This window comes from Alligator sinensis, unplaced genomic scaffold (assembly GCF_000455745.1).
Source record: "Alligator sinensis unplaced genomic scaffold, ASM45574v1 scaffold706_1, whole genome shotgun sequence".
Taxonomy (NCBI): Eukaryota; Metazoa; Chordata; order Crocodylia; family Alligatoridae; genus Alligator; species Alligator sinensis.
In genome coordinates this window covers 5,973-25,216 of record NW_005842683.1, presented here as the reverse complement: position 1 = coordinate 25,216, position 19,244 = coordinate 5,973, and the positions used below count along the sequence as shown (strand labels likewise).

The 19,244-nt window shown below is 48.1% G+C and overlaps 1 protein-coding gene across 1 annotated transcript; it reads right to left on the bottom strand.

Annotated features, from left to right (window-relative positions):
- Positions 1 to 1,586: 1,586 nt before the first annotated feature.
- Positions 1,587 to 3,880, bottom strand: LOC112551965 (mas-related G-protein coupled receptor member X4-like). Its single transcript, XM_025215905.1, has 2 exons — positions 3,819 to 3,880; positions 1,587 to 1,809 (listed from the first exon to the last, which is right to left on the bottom strand). Exons 1-2 carry the CDS (start codon positions 3,878 to 3,880, stop codon positions 1,587 to 1,589), a joined length of 285 nt encoding a protein of 94 aa, XP_025071690.1.
- Positions 3,881 to 19,244: the final 15,364 nt, after the last annotated feature.

Here is a 19,244-nt window from a genome sequence, read left to right as displayed (position 1 = left end):
CGGTCCCGAGCGACACATGGCTCCACTGCCGCTTCTGCTGGCCAGTGCTGACCTGGCTGGCCTCCTCCCATCCCCAGAAGCACGTGGGAATACAGCTTCAGCTGCATGCTGCTCTGGATGGGACAGACCCTCCCAGGTCGGCACCAGCCAGCAGAGGAGGCGGCGGAGCCATGTGTTGCTTGGGACTGACCAGCGCAGGTAGGGGGAAAAGTGCAGCTGAGCCCCTGCTGCTCCGGCTGGGCTCATCCTGTCCCAAGTGGCACATGGCTACTCTTCCCACACGCACCGCATCGGCAATGTTAAACTGACGCGGTGCGTGTGGGAACTTTGTCCCTTTCCCAGCCCTTCAGCAGCCATTAGGAATCTGCTGAAGGGCTGGGGGAGGAACAAGGGGTGGGAATGAAAGTAAACAGTGTTTACTTTTGTTTCCCATCACAGCACCACGGGCCGCAGAAAACGGCTTGGCGGGCTGCATGGCGGCCCACAGGCCGTATGTTGGACAAGCCTGGTTTACTGCGTAGTAAAGCGTCTCTTGTAGACTCACTCTCAGAGTCATATTTATGCTCTATTCTGAAGGGACATGACAGGTTCACTCAGGACAAAGACCAGCAGTATGCTAAAGGCATGTGTGTGATGGCAGTAATAATGAAAGGCAGCACTGATGAGGCAGATACATGCTGAGATGGGAAGGTATACAAATCCCAAGCTAACTCCTATGGATGAACTAGAATAATGAATGAGGAAGGATGATTGTCCAAAAACTTGTTGGGAGGATATGCTAATAGTGCACATGGCTTAGTGGAACCTGCCGGGTAACTGGATGAGCTCTCAGGCATAAGGAAGTATCAAGGGAGCAGCAATTCTGCGTCCCTGGGAAACAAACGTGTGCAAAGGTAAAAATTGCAGCAGCAGCAGTCCACAGCATGCACTGAGTGGCAAGGCAACAGGTTACACAAAACATTATTTTAGTACATAGGCCTATCTAGTGATCTGTGGGTCCCATCAGTGCTAAATCCAGTCACCCACAGTGAAGCAAGATCACCCTCCACCATGAGGGAATCATGACACTCAGAACACTCAGGGAAGGTACCTGGGCTGCAAGTAGTCACTTATACACAACATTTTAACCAAGATGGAGGAATTCTGATTATGTACATTTGGGGAGAAAAGTCACACAGCACCTGTACTCACAAATTATTAGCTTATACCCAGCAAAGTCTGTCAAACTGTTGTGGGCCCACTCCAGATGTCACGGAAATCAGTGGAATTTTCAGTGGGAAGTTGGAACAGTAGGCACTGGAACAGTCTTTCCTGTTCAGGGCTTGTATGACCTTACAAAGATATCTTTGTCTTACAGCATCTTGTATGACCTTTGTAAAATCATACATTTTATGATTTTGTACCTTACAAAGATACCTTACAAAGATGCTGTGCATGCACCTGAGGGAAGGAGCCTTCTCTAGGGATGACAAGGAATGAAGGGACTGACCTAGTAGGACATTTACATTTCTGGTGTCTTTACCTCTATATTCAAGGAAAATTTCCATCCCCAGAACTGTGTCTCCCAGTCTGGATTTTGCAGGGATTTAAGTTAATGTCTCCACTGCCTCAGTTGCATGGATCTTTCCCTCTTCTCTAGGTTTTTCCGTTTCCTCAAAGGCCCTTTGGAATGCAACCTTCAGAGAGCCCCTAAATTGCTGCTTCCTGAAGTTCCTGACTAGGAAATAGGTAACAGGGTTAATGCTGCTATTGACAGAAGCCAGTATGAAACATATATCAGAAAATCTATCATTGTCTGTTTCAAGGAACCTGAAAGCATTGAAGAAAAGAGCAAAGAGAAGGAAGAAGCAGACAGTGAGCAGTATAACGATGCAGAGCCTTCCAGACTGCCATCGCTGTAAACTACATTGGATCCTGATGAACAAGATTGGTTTGGAAAGAATCATAAGGGGAGAGGCAATCTGAAAACCAATAATCCTTACAGCTTTCTCTAGTATACAGTAAGTTTTGTTCCAATAACAAACCTCAAAAAAAATGCCTGAGTCCAAATATAAGGGAAGAAATGGTCCCCATAATGGCACACAAACAAGCAGGCAAGAGGTTTGCACAGCAGAGTCAGTACCACATGGGGCAGAGGACGGACAGACATCTCTCAATGGCAATGACTGTTACGGTAATATATGAATTTTGGGGAATACTGGGTGTGCAGCTGAACGAAGGCTTTTTTCTATATCTCAGCAGACCTGCTGGTCACAAGGCAAAATGATGTATTAAAAATAACCTTGCAAATGCTTAGGCAAGCAGTTTTCTAAACGAAGTTGTAGTGTTAGAGCCCATTGTGTAAGAAGAACAAGATGCAGCCCACCAGCTATCATCAGGAGATAAAACAGAAGCAAGACCTTGGAGATGGTGCTGAAGTCAGCAAGAAACTAGAATGAACCAGCAAGAAACCACAATTGACTGAGAGAAGACCAAGGGCAAAGTTTTACACATGCGCTCTTAGCAGAGAGGTATGTAAATGAAGGAAATGCATAGGCAATACCATGCTAAGGAAGCGAACAGTAAACAGAGGTGGAGCTTGAGATGGGAGGAGAAATGAGTGCAACAAAAGGAGGGACAGAGGTGGAGTGCATGTTAATGAGTATGAACCAAGGTGTATAAATGTAGAAAAAATTATTGTTCAGGATGGCTCCCCTGTTTGTTGTTTTTTTGGGAGCTAGTCCGAACCTGTCTCCATTCTGAATAAAGCTGTTGTGAACAATGTGTGCTGGTGTTTGCTCCCTGCTTGCTCTGGCTAATAAGTGACAGGATCTATGGGCAATTGGATTGTTGTCTCCCTAGTCATTGGGCGCCGCATGGAGTCGGGATCTAACAATGACAATCAGGAAATACACAGTGGTATTCTACATAAACAGAGAAACTATATGCAATAGGGGAAAGAAACTATATGTTAAGTGCACTGTGGCAGGACACCAGTAGTGCCTGCCACTTTAAAGGCTAGATCAAACAGTCAGGAGGTGTTTGATTATGGCGGCCATTTTAAAACTCTGGCCACCTATATAAACAAGAGCAGTTTGCTGCTGGGGCCCAGGCAAAAAACACTGCCTGGCTGAGCTACTGCATGGGAACATCTTGCAGGTAAAAGCAGGAGGCTCTGGTCCTGGGCATAAACTAAAACTGCACCCTGAGGGGTGTGGGTGGTCTTGTGAGGCTCCCAGTGGTGTGGGAGTCCCCAGGAAATACTAGGCCAGTTACCACCCTGGTGAAAGGTGGGGAGGGTCACCTTAACCCCAGTCCTCACCTTTGGGTGGGTTATATTTCATGGATTTCATAGATGATCCATCTAATCCAGGGAAGGCCAGGTAAGCTTCTTGAAGTGCCTAAGCCTGCTGGGGTGAGTGACCCCGTGGGGCCAGGCACACTTTGTGAAGCACCTGAGCCAGGAATGGGGGACCCCAATCTCTGAGTGCAGGCAGGAGGCTTCAACCTAACTGAGGGACCTGAATGGTCAATGCTGGGGCCACAACCCAGATAGGGATCAAAAGGGCCAGGGGCCCACCACAAGGGATGCCCATATAAAGCAAAGAAGCTTGAGGTCCCGACTGGCCTGATATGGGGCCAGGGCCTAAAGAGAAGCTGAAGGTCCCAGGGAAGGGGCCACAGCTAATGGGCAAAGGGAACAGTTGAGTTGACTGCCTGAGATGCCATCTGTGAGGCGTGGGCCATGGTGTAGGAGTGAAATGGAGCTGCAGATAGCCCCCCAATATCGGAGTGTATAATGGGCAGCCTCCTGCCTAATTATTATATCAAGGTGTGGCAGATGAGTGAGGTGGGTGGCTGACCCATAGACAGGGAGCAGGCTGATGCTTGTACTGGGCATGAAAGCCTGCCCGTCACATGCACAAAAAAACTAATAGTCAGTTGTAGGTAATATGAAACTAAGAGCAGTGCAGAAGAGAAAGTCAGAGTCAGTAACAGCCAATTTCAGAATGTAAAATGCTGAAGTGATTTCTCTTAATGCTGAAGGTGAGGAACCATTGAATGATACTGTTCCTCACCAATACAAAGAAGCAGATGAGCAGAGTGACCATGTTAATAGACACATCACTTAAAATGAGCTGTCAACATTCGGACTGATATATACATACATATCCTTGTTCTCCAAGCTGGTAAGAGACAGGGATGTTGTGTCCAGCTCAATCATTATGAAATCTATGATATAGGATGATGTTCTTAGCTTTCACCCCTACACACAAAAAACTATTAAACCATAATCGGTGACCTTGACCTCCACAGGCCTGTGTTTCCCTTGTTATTTCAGCCCCTCCCCAGCAATCTGGTCAGAAGCAGCCAGATCCCAATTAGATTCTTAGGAAGCTCTTGGGGAAGCTAAGGGAAGACAGGGACACTAGAAAATGTAGATGTGTGGCCACTAGCTTACTCAGAGAAAGATTTACATGAGGAAAAAGACTGGAAGAGGGAGATAAGAGGAGAGCAAGGACAACTGTGAAAAGCCATCTGCCCTAGATAAGCAAGGCAGGGCAGAGGGAAGAGATTGGGGGTGGAAACTAGAAAGAAAGTTGGTGGGAGGAAGAGGTAGAGTACCCTTATGTCCTCCTCATCAGTTGTAAAGAAGAAAATCTCCATCAAGGAAATTCTTACCTTCTTTCTGTCTCATCCATTGGGTTCTGAACCAAGTATCCTGGAGACACAGGTCAGAGCAGAATCCCTTCACAACATCAATCTCTTATTGTCACCACTACAATCCTCCCTGGAGAATCTGCAAGTGAGGATTTCCTGTGTTTCAGTCACTTAACAAGGAAGTAAGTACTTTCTACCAATCCCCTTGCAGCGTGCACTCCATGTTCTTTCCCAGTCTGATCAGAGAAAGGTATTTGCACTTGTGCAAGGCTTGATATAGGGGTTCCTCCTTAAGGGCTCCTTACAGATGCTTGGGTGTGGGGCATATTTTAATTAGTGGCTTTTGGGAGCCACTCTAATTAAAACACCCACAGTGTCTTGCATAGCCAGTGTCCCATGCTTCAAAATTGCAGTGGAGGCACTTTAAAGCTCATTTGATGAGTTTTAGTTAAAGCACCTTTGCTGCCATTTTAAAGTGGAGATGCTGAATATATGTGATGCCGAGGCTGCTAGAGCATTCTAATTGGAACGGGTCAGAGCAGGTGTCAGACGTGTATAGGTGCCCTTTGTGACTACTAAGCAGTTTCCTGTCTTCCAACCTCATCCAAGCTCTGATTAGAAGAAGACTCCTATTTCTGTTTGCTTTAAAACCATTTCTAAACACATTTGCTTGTTACTGCATTCAAAATTCTCACCTCCTCAATTGTTTTTTCTCTTATGCTTCCAATCAGTCTACATATCTAGACTATTTAATAAATACAGGACACCATCAATGGCCACTTCAGCCAAATCATCTATATAGCAAGTCTGGTTAGGTCGATACTTGTCTTCCAGGCTGGTCCTTTTAGCAGGCAGAACATGGTGCTCAGCAGCATCACCTTTTGAAAACTTCTGCTTTTAAAGGCAGATCTCTTTCAGTCTTGATTTCTCTCTCACCCAAACACAACCCTGAATCAAAAAGAGACAAAAAGAAAATTACTCTGTCTCCCACAACTGTGTTTACCTGGCTTCTCCTCATTCTGTCAAACTGAAATCCCATTGGGTGGTGTAACAGGTATCCTCTCTGGGCCGATCCAAACATGGCCTAAACACCTGTTCCTGGGGCAACTGACCACCTTCTTGTCTGCCATGCCTTGCTGTTAATTGATTAATTGATGTTAATTAGTGGGAGACTGCCCTTGTACTGCCCCACTGCCAGGGGGTGCTATCTGCGGCTCCATTTCCTCCCCTACACCGCAGTCCACACCTCATCGATGGAATGGACATTGTGTCCTAGCCTTATTACAATCTGGCCCTTTTTTGTCCTCTCTGGGCCTTCATTTCTTTGATATGCGCCCTCTCTGGCACTAGGACTCTCCCCAGCCCTATTTTATTATGTGCCCTCTTCCCTGGGGCTCCCCCCAACAATGCTGCCCCCTCTCTGGGGACTCCTCAGTGATGCTGCCCCCTCTCTGGGGACTCCGTGCCCACACTGGGGCTTCTCAGCAACTGCCCCTTCTCTGGGGCTTCTCAGTAATGCTGCCCCCTCTCCAGGGCTCACCGCGCCTGCACTGGGGCTTCTCAATAATGCCGCCCCCTCTCCGGGGCTCACTGCGCCCGCACTGGGGCTTCTCAGTAAGGCTGCCCCCTCTCTGGGGCTCCTCAGTAATGTTACACCCTCTCTGGGCTCACCACACCTACACTGGGGCTTCTCAGCAATGTGCCCCTCTCCAGGGCTCCTCAGTAGTACTGCCCCCTCTCCGGGGTTCTCAGTGCGCCCGCACTGGGGCTTCTCAGTAATGCTGCCCCCTCTCTGGGGCTCCTCAGTAATGTTGCACCCTCTCTGGGCTCACCACGCCCGCACTGGGGCTTCTCAGTAGTGCCCCCCTCTCCGGGGCCTTCTCAATAATGGTGCCCTCTCTCTGGGGCCATCACAATAAAGGCTGCCCTCTCTCTGGGCTCACCGCACCCGCACTGGGGCTTCTCAGTAGTGCCCCCTCTCTGGGGTCTTCTCAGTGATGCTGCCCTCTCTCTGGGGCTGTCTCAATAAAAGCTGCCCTCTCTCTGGGCTCACCACGCCTGCACTGGGGCTTCTCAGTAGTGCCTCCTCTCCGAGGCCTCCTCAGTAATGCTGCCCTCTCTCTGGGGCCATCTCGATAAAGGCTGCCCTCTCTTTGGGGACCTTCTCTCTGGGGCTGGGGTCTGTGCACCCGAATGCTGTGCCCTCACTGGCGCTGGGGTCCCTACTCTGCTGTGGGTCCCCTATGGCACCTCCTCCATCCCCTGATAGCCTCACCCAAACCACCGGTTACAAACAACAACACAAACGTAAGCCACTTGGCCATAACATAAATGGAAGCCACCCAGCCATAACAACAGTCCAGCCTACCAGGGAATACTCCATCCTACTCCTAGGGTTTTAAAGGGCCAGGCCCTGCCCCTTCTGGTCAGCTGACCTTCCCTGGTTGCCCTGGCAACCCACAGCTGGATGCCTTAGTCACTGCTAGGGCTCCCTCCCTAGCAGTTTCCCCTCTTTAGGAGCAGGGCACCTCAGTGCTCTGCGACAGGTGGGTGTGAGGAGAATATAAGGAGATACTTTGTATAGGGAAGTCTGAAAAATTACAACTTCTTAACGTCAAACCATCAGACTTGGGGAAAACAGAGAGACAAGCAGATGGCTGGGAACTAGGGCTATGCAAAGCTTCAGTCCCTGATTCAATTTGGCCCAATTCAGTGGCCAAATCTGAATCAAATCAGAGGACCCTTTAATCTCTCTGAATTGAATCGGAACCCTCCAAATCAATTCAGCGATTGTTGGGATAGAACAGATTTACTTCTGAATCTCAGTGCCTTACCTTCACCAACCTGTGGTTCCCACAGTAGGATCCTCACATCTCAAAGTTCTAAACGAAAATCAGTTACCCCAACACAGAGGACATCCTTCCAGTCTATTCTTCTCCACTTAACCTTGACATATCTCGCAGGTCCTACCACAGAAAGGTCTTTTAAACACTAAGTGAGGCTGGAAATGGAGATAACCGTGTTTGAGGATTTCATTAGCATGGAACATTTTTTCTGGCATTCTGATGTTTCACCCAATCTCGTATACATGAAGGAAATTATTTTTCCTAGATAAAGTGTGATGATTCCAGATAAATTCCAGAAAAAGCTGCACGGATCAGTGAAAGTGTCTTATTTTAGTTAGTCTGTAAAGTGGCTGTATTAATTAGCATGAACAAATATCACCTTTTTTTTTCATTTTTCTCCTTTCTTTCACAATTTTGATATTTTTGTGATATTTGGTTATACCTTTAAATCTAGTTTAATCATTTACCTGGTCCTATGGTATAATCATATTTACTCACATATCACACACTACTTTCCCCCTAGAATTAGCCTTCCATAACTGGAGTGCATGTTTTCATCTGAACTTTTTTGCCTTGCATAAAAGCACGGACATGCAGTAAGATGGATGATGCTTCTTTTCCTTCCCTTTCTTTTCCTTCCTTTCCTTCCTTCTCCATCAGCTACATGGAGGAAGGGGTCAAGTCCAGCAGGGGAACATCCAGGAGGATGTAATGGTGTGATGGCATCCTGTTTCAATTACTACTCCACTCAGAGTTTAACACCAACTGCCAAGCAGCAGTCATAGCAATCCTATTTGGACAGTGCTGAAGGAAACAACTGAATTCATGACTCATAATCTACCTGATTCCTCCTAATGGTCTTGATGTTCCACTAGTCAAGCTATCCTTTGTTCAGCAATTTTGTTGTCTGTTAGCTGCTCCTAGTCTCTCTTCTCTTATTCACAGACCTGAGTAGCAGCCTTTAAAAAATGGACCCACCTGAACAGAATGGGAAGGGCTGCCTGGCAGAGAGGCACAGTTTGTCCCAGAGGGGACACTGCAAGCTCTGAGGCCAAGTGAAGCTGCTTTGGAAGCAGCCCTGTTGGAAGTGGGAGGGGTGATGTAACCCCAGCAAAGTTTTGAAATAGAGCTGTTAGCAAAAGCCCGGGAAGGGCCCTGAGCTGGGATTGGCTCAGAGGCTTGGATAAAAGGGGGAGCAGTTTTTCCCGCAGGGGGGGAACAAAAGAGAGAGAGGGGCTGAGGGACAGGCTGGAGACCGGATTCAGTCTCAGAACAGTGGTCCCTCAGAGAGCCCCTGAGAGAGCCCTGCGGAAGTAGCAGCAGAGAAGCTGCAACAGGAGTGACACAGTATCCAGTGTGATACAGTATCCAGTTCTTCTCTCCAGCCCCAGAAGGTTGCCGAGGCAGGATCAGGCAGGGACTGTTTGTATGGAGAATCCAAGCCTGGAGAGACCTGACTGCAGCCGGTGTGGCTGGGTGAGCACAGCAGAGCTGGGGCGGGGGCAGGGGACTGCCGGAGTCTCCCCTAGTTTCCCTGGTGGGTGAGGGGCCCCAGGGGCAAGCAAAGCCCAGGGAGGGGCTGCATTTGCCGGAGCTGTGAGGCTGCATGGGACAGGAGGATTGCTACAGCCTGCAGCCCAGACACTGTTCACAGCAGAGCCAGGGAAGGGGGCCAAAGGCAGGGGGAGGTTGTCTTGCAGGGTCTGCAGAAGAGGAGTCACTGCTTGCTGCCCAGAGACTCTAGGAGCACGGAGGTGGACACCAGAGCCAGGGAGCATTCACAGACTACGTGCAGGGATACAGACAGTCCCGCTCTCTGAGATACCTGGGAGGGGCTGCATTTGCCGGAGCTGTGAGGCTGCATGGGACAGGAGGATTGCTACAGCCTGCAGCCCAGACACTGTTCACAGCAGAGCCAGGGAAGGGGGCCAAAGGCAGGGGGAGGTTGTCTTGCAGGGTCTGCAGAAGAGGAGTCACTGCTTGCTGCCCAGAGACTCTAGGAGCACGGAGGTGGACACCAGAGCCAGGGAGCATTCACAGACTACGTGCAGGGATACAGACAGTCCCGCTCTCTGAGATACCTCGCCAGGGGCAGTGCACACGGGATCCCCAGTGCACCGTGAGCAAGTGAGAGACTGTGTAAATAAGTTCTTGAGGGTTTATTAGTAGGTATATCCATGTGCTTATTTAATGATTATTTGTTATGTTGTAAATAATTAAATCTTGTAAATAGTTTGAGAATTGTCTGCAAGGATGCTTAACTGTAAGGGGAGGCTCTCCACTCAGGGGCACTGCAGCAGCTTCCCAGGGGGGCTGGGCTGGGCTACTGGGTACCAGGTACCCCAGGATCCCATTATTCAGGTGAGGGCACATGTAGTGTCCCACCCAGGGTTAGACCTGCAACCTGTTTTAGATCTTTTCAAAATCCTGGATTCATTCGTGGCTTCAACAACAGTTACAGTTTCAGCTTTTGGCAGAGCAGCCAAAAGTTGCTGACAATTCAACTTTGAAAGAGTTAAAACTATACACTTTGCCTGAGTAGGAATGGGTGAATGAGCAAGCTGAAGATTAGGCTCTGTCCATGTAGTATACAGCCATAACTCTAGAAATATACTTTTACTTCATTCTGCCTTCCCCAAAGCAAAGTGTGTAACTTAGGAACATGTGTCATTTGAGAAAATGTGACTCCCTTTGCATATATATTTTACTTTAATCCTGAAATGATGAATCATATGTTTTGACTACAACTCCATTCATATGAAGGAGAGATTTCAGAACTGCATAGAATAGAATATTTTGGAGGGTGATATCTTTATTGGACAAACAGCATGACTGGGAGATGTTTTAGATAGGCTCTTGAGCAAAAGGTATTTTTCTTCAGGTCACTCACTACCAGCTAATTGATCCAATAAGAGACCTCCTATCAGCTTCTGAAATACCCTTGCCTCTCTTATTTCCTGGACTATCACAACTACAATAATCACTCCAGCTCTACCATTTCTATAGGATAGTCATGAGAGAAAATAACAAACTGATATTCCATCAAATGATCACTTTCTTGTACTTGCCCAATGCAGATTGCACAAAAAACCCTACATGTTAACATTAATATAGTTAAACACAGACACATAGCACAGTTTAGGATGCATGATCATTAGAAAATACTAGTAATCAGAAGAAGAACAGATATGAGTGAGAAGAGAGACAGTTTCAATGGATGGACATTGTCCTATGCCCATCGTGCTGCCAAGTCTGACATTTCAAAAAAAAATTAGTTCTGAGCCAAAATGAAGAGTCACAATCACAGTCTCTCCCATGACACAAAATGAACTGAAGCTTTCTATTTAGATAAAATCAAAACATTCCACCTTTTATGTTATATGGAATCACAGGATAATATGAAAGCAGTGCTGGAAGGGACCTCACAAGGCCAGTCTAGTCCAGCCCCCGATCAAGGCAGGATCATCCCTGACTAAACAATCCCAGTCAAGTGTCTGTCTAACCTGCTCTTGAAAACTACCAAGGATGAAGTTTCTACAACTTCTCTAGCTAGCCTGTTCAAGTATTTGACAAGCCTCATAATCAGAAAGTTCCTCCTAATCTCCAATTTACATTTCCCCTCCTGTAACTTGAGGCCATTGCTCCTAGACCTGTCTTCTATAGCCACAGAGAAAAACATATCTCCATCATGTCTGTTATCACCCTTCAGGTATTTGAAGACTGTTATCAAATGGCCCCTCAGTCTTCTCTTCTCCAGACTAAGTAAACCTAGTTCTTTCAGCCTTTCCTCATAATTCCTAATAGGCTCCTGGTCATTTTTGTTGCTCTACACTGGGCTCATTGCAAACTATCCATATCCTTCTCAAAAAGTGGGGCCCAAAACTAAACACAGTATTTCAGGTGAGGTTTCACTATTGATGAGTAGAGTGGAAGAATCACTTCCCTTGATTTGCAAGTGACATTCCTCTTAATACAACCCAATATGCTGTTGGCTGGTTTGATTTTTTTTTCAACAAGAGCACACTATTGGCTCATATTCATCTAATGGTCTGCTGTACCCCCAGGTCCTTCTGTTCAGTACTGCATCCTAACCACTTATTCCCCAATCTGCATTTGTGATCTGGGAGCCTTTCTGGGATAAAGTGACTTTCCCACAGGGGTCAGCCCTTGGGACTCAGTCTTTGGAATAAAAATCTTTTCATACTGAACAAAAAAGCAGAGTAGGAGCAATTAGAGGAAGGGATCCCAGGGATCCTGGTTTTCTCTGATTTAAAAAAAATTCCCCCATTTTCGGTTTAATAAAAAAGCAACCCCAAATCCACATTTTTCCAGGATTAAAATTTAACAGCACTATATATACATCTATATATTAGTGGTGTTTCATTTCAATCATGGAAAAATGTGGATTTGGAATTACGTTTTTTTAACCAATTATAGGGGATTTTTTTCAAATCAGAGAAAACAAGGATCCCTAGGAATGACACACCTGTTTCTCCTTAGTGAAATACAACTGCTCACCTCAGATCATCTAATCCATCTCTCTCAGTCTGCCTAATGCTGAGAACATAGGGTGCTGACAGACATGCACACCCCACTGTAACTCATGGCACTTCTAGCAAGCTCCATGAGTTACAGTGACCCCCCTGGCCCAACAGACATTTCCTGTTTGGTCTGGGACATTGGGGGATCAAACTCCAGTTTGGAGCAGCTGTGTGTCTGCAGCTCCCTCCTCTCCAGCCCCAACTCCGGTGCTGTCTTCAGGAAGGGAGTGGATGGAGCTCAGTCTGTGGTTTGCCCAGCCTGTGCTGGAGGGTGGAGTGGGTGGATTGGAGCCCCGCCCCCCTATCCAATCCACCCACCCCACCCTCCAGCACAGGCTGGGCAAATCCCAAACAAAACTCCCTCCACTCCCTTCCCCGCTCCGAGTCTGAAGACAGCACTGGGGTGAGGGCTAGGCTGATTCAGCCCAGCCCTGCTTCGGGTATGCACTGACACAAGTTAATGAAGGTACTCCACTTTGGAGCACCTTCATCTGAAGACTCATGTAATGAGGGTTAATTTGTCATGCAATCGAGCACCTTCAAAGCACTCTGCAGATGACAAACCATCACTTCCATCAGTGTCCATAGTCCTCTAGTGGATTTGGATGTTGAATGCTGCAGCATATCTGACATGGAACCAGTTTGACTCCTGAGAAATAACTCTTTTTCAGAAAGCATCTGCCAAAAAATCTCACAAGGACAAAAAAAACCCCTGCTGACCAAGATTTTCCAGGACTACGAAGCAAACTCACTTCCACCCAGCTCCTGAAAACGCTCAGCTCTGAACAAGTGTGTGGAAGGAAAGCAAGATAAGTGTGTCCACTCGATCCGTTGTCTTCTGATGTTATTAATCTCTCTCTTTCTCACAAATTTTTATCCTATCCCCTTTATCCACTTCCCTGATTCTCACCATCCCTACATGACTTAGATCCTCACAATTTCCTTTGATTGTTTTTATTTCTCTGTCTAGGTGTCTCTGTTTATTCCCCCGGTCTGTCCAGGCAGGGTCAGTGCTCAGTCCAGTACTATTCAACATCTTAATTAATGATTTGGACGTTGGGGTGTAGAGCTCACTGGCCAAGTTCGTGGATGACACCAAGTTGTAGGGGAGCGTGGTCACACTTGAAAATAGACTACAAATGCAGGCAGACCTAGACAGGCTAGCAATTTGGGTGGATTGGAACCTGATGAAGTTCAATGTCAAGAAATGTAAAGTGCTCCACCTCAGGATGAGCAACCCCCATCACACCTACAGGCTTGGCAGCACCAGACTAACTGGCACCACAAATGAAAGTGACCTGGGAGTAATAATAGACCACAGTATGAACACTGGTGATGCGTAGCGGGTGCACGCAGGTGCACGTGCTCCCTCTGAGTGTGGGGGTGCATGCCCCTATGAAAAGGAGCCACTGACACTGTCCGCAGCACCTTCCGGCAGTTGCAGCTCACCACCTCCCACCCCCTCACCCCGCACCATCCACAGTGCCAGTGGTGTCTACAGGCAGTCAGCAGCATTGGCAGTGTCTGCAGGTGGTCTTACCACCACGTCCCCCCGCCCACCACCGACAGCACTGGCAGCATCTGTGGGAGCTCCCAGCTTACCACTGCCACGCTCCCACCGCCAGCAGCATTGGTGTGCCCCTCCCCCCCTCCCAGCTGCCGGGGGCATATGTTGCTCATGAGTATGAATATGAGCCAGCAGTGCGATGCTGTAGCCATAATACTCTGGCGTGCATCAATCGATGCATCTCCAGCAAACCTAGGAGGTGATTCTTCCTCTCTACTCAGCACTGGTGAGACTGCAGTTGGAGTGCCGAGTCCAGTTCTGGGCACCGCACTTTAACAAGAGTGTGGACGAGCTTGAGACAGTCCAAAGAAGAGACACCCATATGATCAGAGTCTGAAAAGACAAGCCATATGAAGAAAGGCTGAGGGATCCAGGACTCTTCAGCCTGAGGAAAAGAAGGTTGAGAGGGAACCTGGTAGCAGCTTACCGCTACACTAGGGGAGTACATCAAGGGCTCGCTGAGCAACTATTCACCAGGGCTCCCTTAGAAAAAACCAGGAGTCATGGCCACAAAATCCTGGAAGACTGATTCAGGCTCAACATCAGGAAAAATTTCTTCACAGTCAGGGTGTCCAGACTGTGGAATAAGCTCCCTCCAGAGGAGGTGCAACCACACAACCTGGAAATCTTCAAGAGGAGACTGGACAGTCACCTTGCTGGGGTCACCTGACCCACAGTTATCTTTCCTGATTGGTGCAGGGGGCTGAACCCGATGATCTTCCAAGGTCCCTTTTGACCTTACAATCTATGAAAAAAAATGCTGATGGCTGTAAAGGGATATATAAGATTCTGCTCTATGTGAAATAGCAGCAATAAGAAAGAGTAACTTGATTTAAAATAGAAAACAACATTCAGTCATAAAACTTAACAAAGTGTGTGATAGCCAGTTCAGGACATAGACAGTAAAAGAGCTCTACATAATATGCAAGCCAAGGTATATTATTCCCATCAGCCAAGGAGAGCAGATGAGCAGAATGTCACTGTTACTGCCCATGCCAATTAAGTAGTCTATTTGGCATTTAGTTTCAGTTTACCCCTGACTATGTCCTAGGCTTATCACTGCAGGGACAGCATGCTCAGGCCAGCCATTATAGAATATCTGGGATGGGATGATGGTCTTTTCCTCTTATCTTTTTTCACACCCTTGTGAGCAGAAATGAGTCAAGGAGGAGTTAGCAACTAAAACATTCCCAGTTCTGTGTATTCCTGGTAATTAAAACCCCTCCCAAAGCTTATTGCTTGAAAATGCCAGGTCCCACTGAGCATGAGTGAGGAATACACAGAGATACTGGCCATGGAAGGAAGAGTACTGGAGATGGAAAGATCAATGAAGGTAGATCGTGAACATCGTGTGCCTCCTGAGGCTGGGGGGGCACGGCGACTGCCCACAGGCAGCAATGCCAGGGGTGTGGCAGCGGCAAGCAGGGAGCTTCCACAGGCACCCACAGTGTTTTCAGGGGAATGGGGGGTGACAAGCACCACCCAGCGATTAGTGACCACTTGCAGCATCAGCAGCGGCCAGCGGCGACTGCCTGCAGACGCCACCAGTGGTATTGAAAGCAAAGGGGAGGAGGGTGGTGAGCGGCAACTGCCCAAAGGCGCCACTGGCAGCATTGGCAACAGCCAATCTTGGGGAGTGCACGTGCACCCGTGTTCACCCCCTACACATCGCCAATAAGTTAGACGAATAGGAACCTTCCTGGACAGAGACAGAAAGAGTTAAACAGAGAAAGAGAGAGAGACCAAGAGGGGAATAAAGAAAAACATAGAAATTGGAAGGGGCCACTAATCTCCTGGGGGGCTATGGAATGAGAGATACGGTGGGGAAAAAACTGCAGGCAGGGAGCAGTCCAGAACTGGACAGAGAGCTGGGGAGAAACAGACAAACACAGTGAGAGAAAGCTGGAAAGGATAAAAACAAACTGAAAGGATCTCAACCATGTATGGATGGTGAAAAGCAGGACAAATGGACAGAAATGATAACATGAGAATTTGAGAGACAGAGAGCAAACAGTGATGTACCATTAGTAAGAGCAACGAGTACAGAATCCAGTGGACACACCATCGCTTTCTTTTCCTTTGACCACTTGGGTCAGAGCTGAGTGTTTTGCAGTAGCCTGGCTGGAGCAGATCCACTTCAGTCTCACTGACTCTGTCACCATCTTGTATGTCTTCCGGTAAGATCTTTTTTTGGGGAGGAATCTGAGTAACAGCTCTCTCCAAATCCAGCAGTTTCTTGTCCGCTATGCTACAGCTTCTCAAATCCATTCCATCAGAAGACTGTCTTACTGTCATGAAAGTACAACAGATGGATGTATAATATCAGGCTGCATGCGGTGTCTCTCTTCTCCTTCCCTCCATTTACTTCCACTGTTTTTTTATTCTGTTTTGGTTTTTGGTTTTTTGCTTTTTTGGTTTAGGTTTGGTTTTGCTTTTTGTTTTGCTGTTTTTGCGGGAGTTAGTAAGTGAGAGAGAAATTACTTGCCAAATACCCAAACCCAAGAGCTGACCCGTGCAGTAAGGTGCACTTTTCCCTGAAAGGCAGCAACAGTGTGCCCTTGTTGCAAAGGTGGCTAAGACCAGACTGATCTGCATTAGTAGGAGTGTAACCAGAAGATTGAGGAAGTGATTACTGCATTATCTTTGCCATTGATGAGGCCACATCTGGAGTATTGTGTCCAGTTCTGGGCCCCGCCACTACAGAAAGGATGTGGATGAATTGGAGAGAGTCCAGTGGAAGGCAATGAAAATGATTAAGGGGCTGAGGCACATGATGTGAGGAGAGGCTGAGGGAACTGGGCTTATTTAGTCTGGAGAAGAGAAGACTGAGATGAGATTTAATAGCAGTCTTCAACTACCTGATGGGTGGTTCCAAAGAGGATGGAGCTGGACTGTTCTCAGTGGTGACAGATGACAGAACAAGTAGTAATGGTCTCAAGTTGCAGCAAGGGAAGTTGAGGTTAGATATGAGGAAAAACCTTTCTTACTAGGAGGCTAGTAAAGCATTGGTAACGGCTAACCAGAGAGGTTGTAAAAGCTAAGACCTAGCTAGACAAAGCCTTGGCTGGGATGATCTAGCTGGGGATGGTCCTCCTTTGAGGAAGCGGTTGGACTAGATGACCTCCTGATGTCCCTTCCAAACCCAATGGTCTATGATGCTCTGATTCTAAGACCATGTCCAAGTTATGCTAACGGAAGGTGGCTTCCTGGGGTAGGACATTAACCTGTCAAAGGAAATCAGGAGCAGACTCGCATACGTTGTGCTCCAGCCCCAATGGCAGGACAAGGCACTGCACTGTACGAGCAAGGGATTGCATTCTCTGACTGGGCCAGGAAAACTGATCCCAAGTGGGAAGTCATATGAACCACAATTGTATTATGGTATGGCCCTCCATATGTCCTGGGAGTCTGATTTTGACAGCCTGGGAGCAGCAGGGCTGGAAATGCCTAAGGAATCCAGGGGCTGGGAGTTAGCCCAGAACTGATTCCCTAAAGAGAGGGAGCTGGACTGGAGCCTAAGACATCTTGGCAGCGGCCCAGGCAGGGAGAGACTGAGGGGGATGCAACCTTGGAAATGCCAAAGCAGGGTCAGTTGGGGCTAAGGCTAGATTTGATTTTATTTTTATTTTGTATCTGAGGGCAAATTAGCTGAAACTAATTCCAAATCCAAGAGTCCAGAACCCTAATTGACCCTACTACTACCGGCAAACATCCTCCACCCGCACCTGGGGCTTCACATGTTTCCAAAACCTTTGTCAGGCAACCTACTTGCAAGCCCAAACCCAGAGGCTTGAGGTTCGGATGCCCCCGAGCTTTGCTTGCCTTAGCCATAAGGCCCTCAGAGCAAGCAAGGGACGGGACTCCCATTTCCATAACCTGGGCTTAAAGCTGCTGCACCTTGGTGGGTCCTGAACCATGCCAGAAGAGCAGTTCTCCTGCAAAGCAGTTCAGGAAAATTGCCTTCTTGGACACAGATACATGGAATTCCCCTGCTGGGTTAAGAACCCACTATGCTTGACCAGCAGCATGTACACCTTTCTCTTGCATTGTTCCTTTCTGCCAGTAGGTGGTCAGCAAGAGCACATATTCCAGTATGCATTGTAGTTATGTGGGGTGCTTGAACGCATTATCCCATTAACAAGTACATGTGACAAAAATGTCACTTTGTGTGGCTTAATGTCATCACACTGTACACATTCAAGAGTTGGGGGTTTACAGGACTTTACATCATTGTAAACTAAACTACAACTGGATATAGTTTAATTTGCAATGATGTGTTGCAGCTGTCAGCTTGACCCTCCTCCCCCCAGCCATGGGAGAGTGGGCAGGCTCTGCAGAAATAAAGGATCGGGCCCCTCTCTGCTTCTACCTTAAGCAGGTGCCTGCTAAAGGCAGAAGCAATGAGAGGTCTGATTCTTTTTTTTTACTGTGGAGATTGTCTGCCTCTCCCACGGTCGGGGAGCGATCTGCTGGAGAGCCGAGTGGCCCCTGAGCTGCGGGACCCCAGTCCTTCCCTTCACAGTGGTGGTGCCTGCCAGGGCTGCCCAGGCAGGCTGCTAGCAGTCCAGGTGCTGGCCCAGCTCGGAGGCAGCACCCAGCCCAATCCAACTCTTCCCCAAACCCAAGCTGGCCAGGGCCCCACACACAATCGGGCCAGGGCACCCCTTGGCCCACTGGCAGCCCCCCCAGGCAGCCCCGTGGGGTTGCCACCACTGCAGAGGCAAGGACCAGGGCCCCCCACAGCTCAAGGGGCCACTTGGCCCACCAGCAGCTCACCCCCAAGCCACGGGCAGCCTCCGACAAAAAAAAAAAAAGGATCGGGCCCCTTGCCATAATGTAACAGAAAAATCGAAATGGTGGGATACAGTTAAAAGCCCACCATTTCAATTTAGGGGGCGTAGAAAGCAAACTTGGGGATTAAACGCCTATCACATGTACAAGCACCTAGTGTACAGAGCTACCCAGGGATTCCCCAGCACAGTGGAAAGCACCCAGTGGGTTGAGGTAGAGGGAGCAATTCCACCCCGACTGTTAATTGGGGATCCTATGTGCTACAGTAATGGGAGATGAAGCCATTCATGGGCTGGCTACATGCCTGTAAGGAACTGTTCAACTACAACAACAGCCTCAGCAGTTACTTGACAGCCACAAGGTGCACATTTGAATGCCTAAAGGCTCACTGGAGGTGTATCAGGACATGTCTGGGTGCCAGTGACTTCCATATGTTCCCTGTTTTTTTGGCTCTGCCTGTGCCCTGCATAATATCTGCAAGATCAGGAGGGAGTCCATTCCCAAGGCATGGACTGTGGAAGCAGAGTATCCCATGCCACCCAGGGGTGCATGGTGACCGGGTGCCCCTTGGAGACTGATATCTAGGCACTGCACACATAAGCCACTTGTAGATGACTTTTTAGGGCAGGGGTGGGCAATTATTTGCAGCAGAGGGCCGCTTACTGAGTTTTGCAAGGCACCAGGAGCCAAATGACAGGCAGCCAGGGGCAGATATCTATTAATTTTCTTAATTTTTTAGGGGACCCGTGGGTCGGATAGAATGGCCTGGTGGGCCACATTTTGCCCACCCCTGTTTTAAGGCATTAGGGGGAGAGACAGAGCAGTGGCATGAAGGGAGGGAAGCCAGATGCATGGACA

What these genes read in the sequence shown, in the direction of transcription:
- LOC112551965 (XM_025215905.1), bottom strand. Translation starts at nt 3,880, where the DNA reads ATGCCCAGTACAAGCATCAGCCTGCTCCCTGTCTATGGGTCAGCCACC. An exon ending in GCCACCCACCTCACTCATCT is followed by an intron (nt 1,810 to 3,818) that starts GCCACACCTTGA and finishes CAATGCTTTCAG; the next exon opens with GTTCCTTGAAACAGACAATG.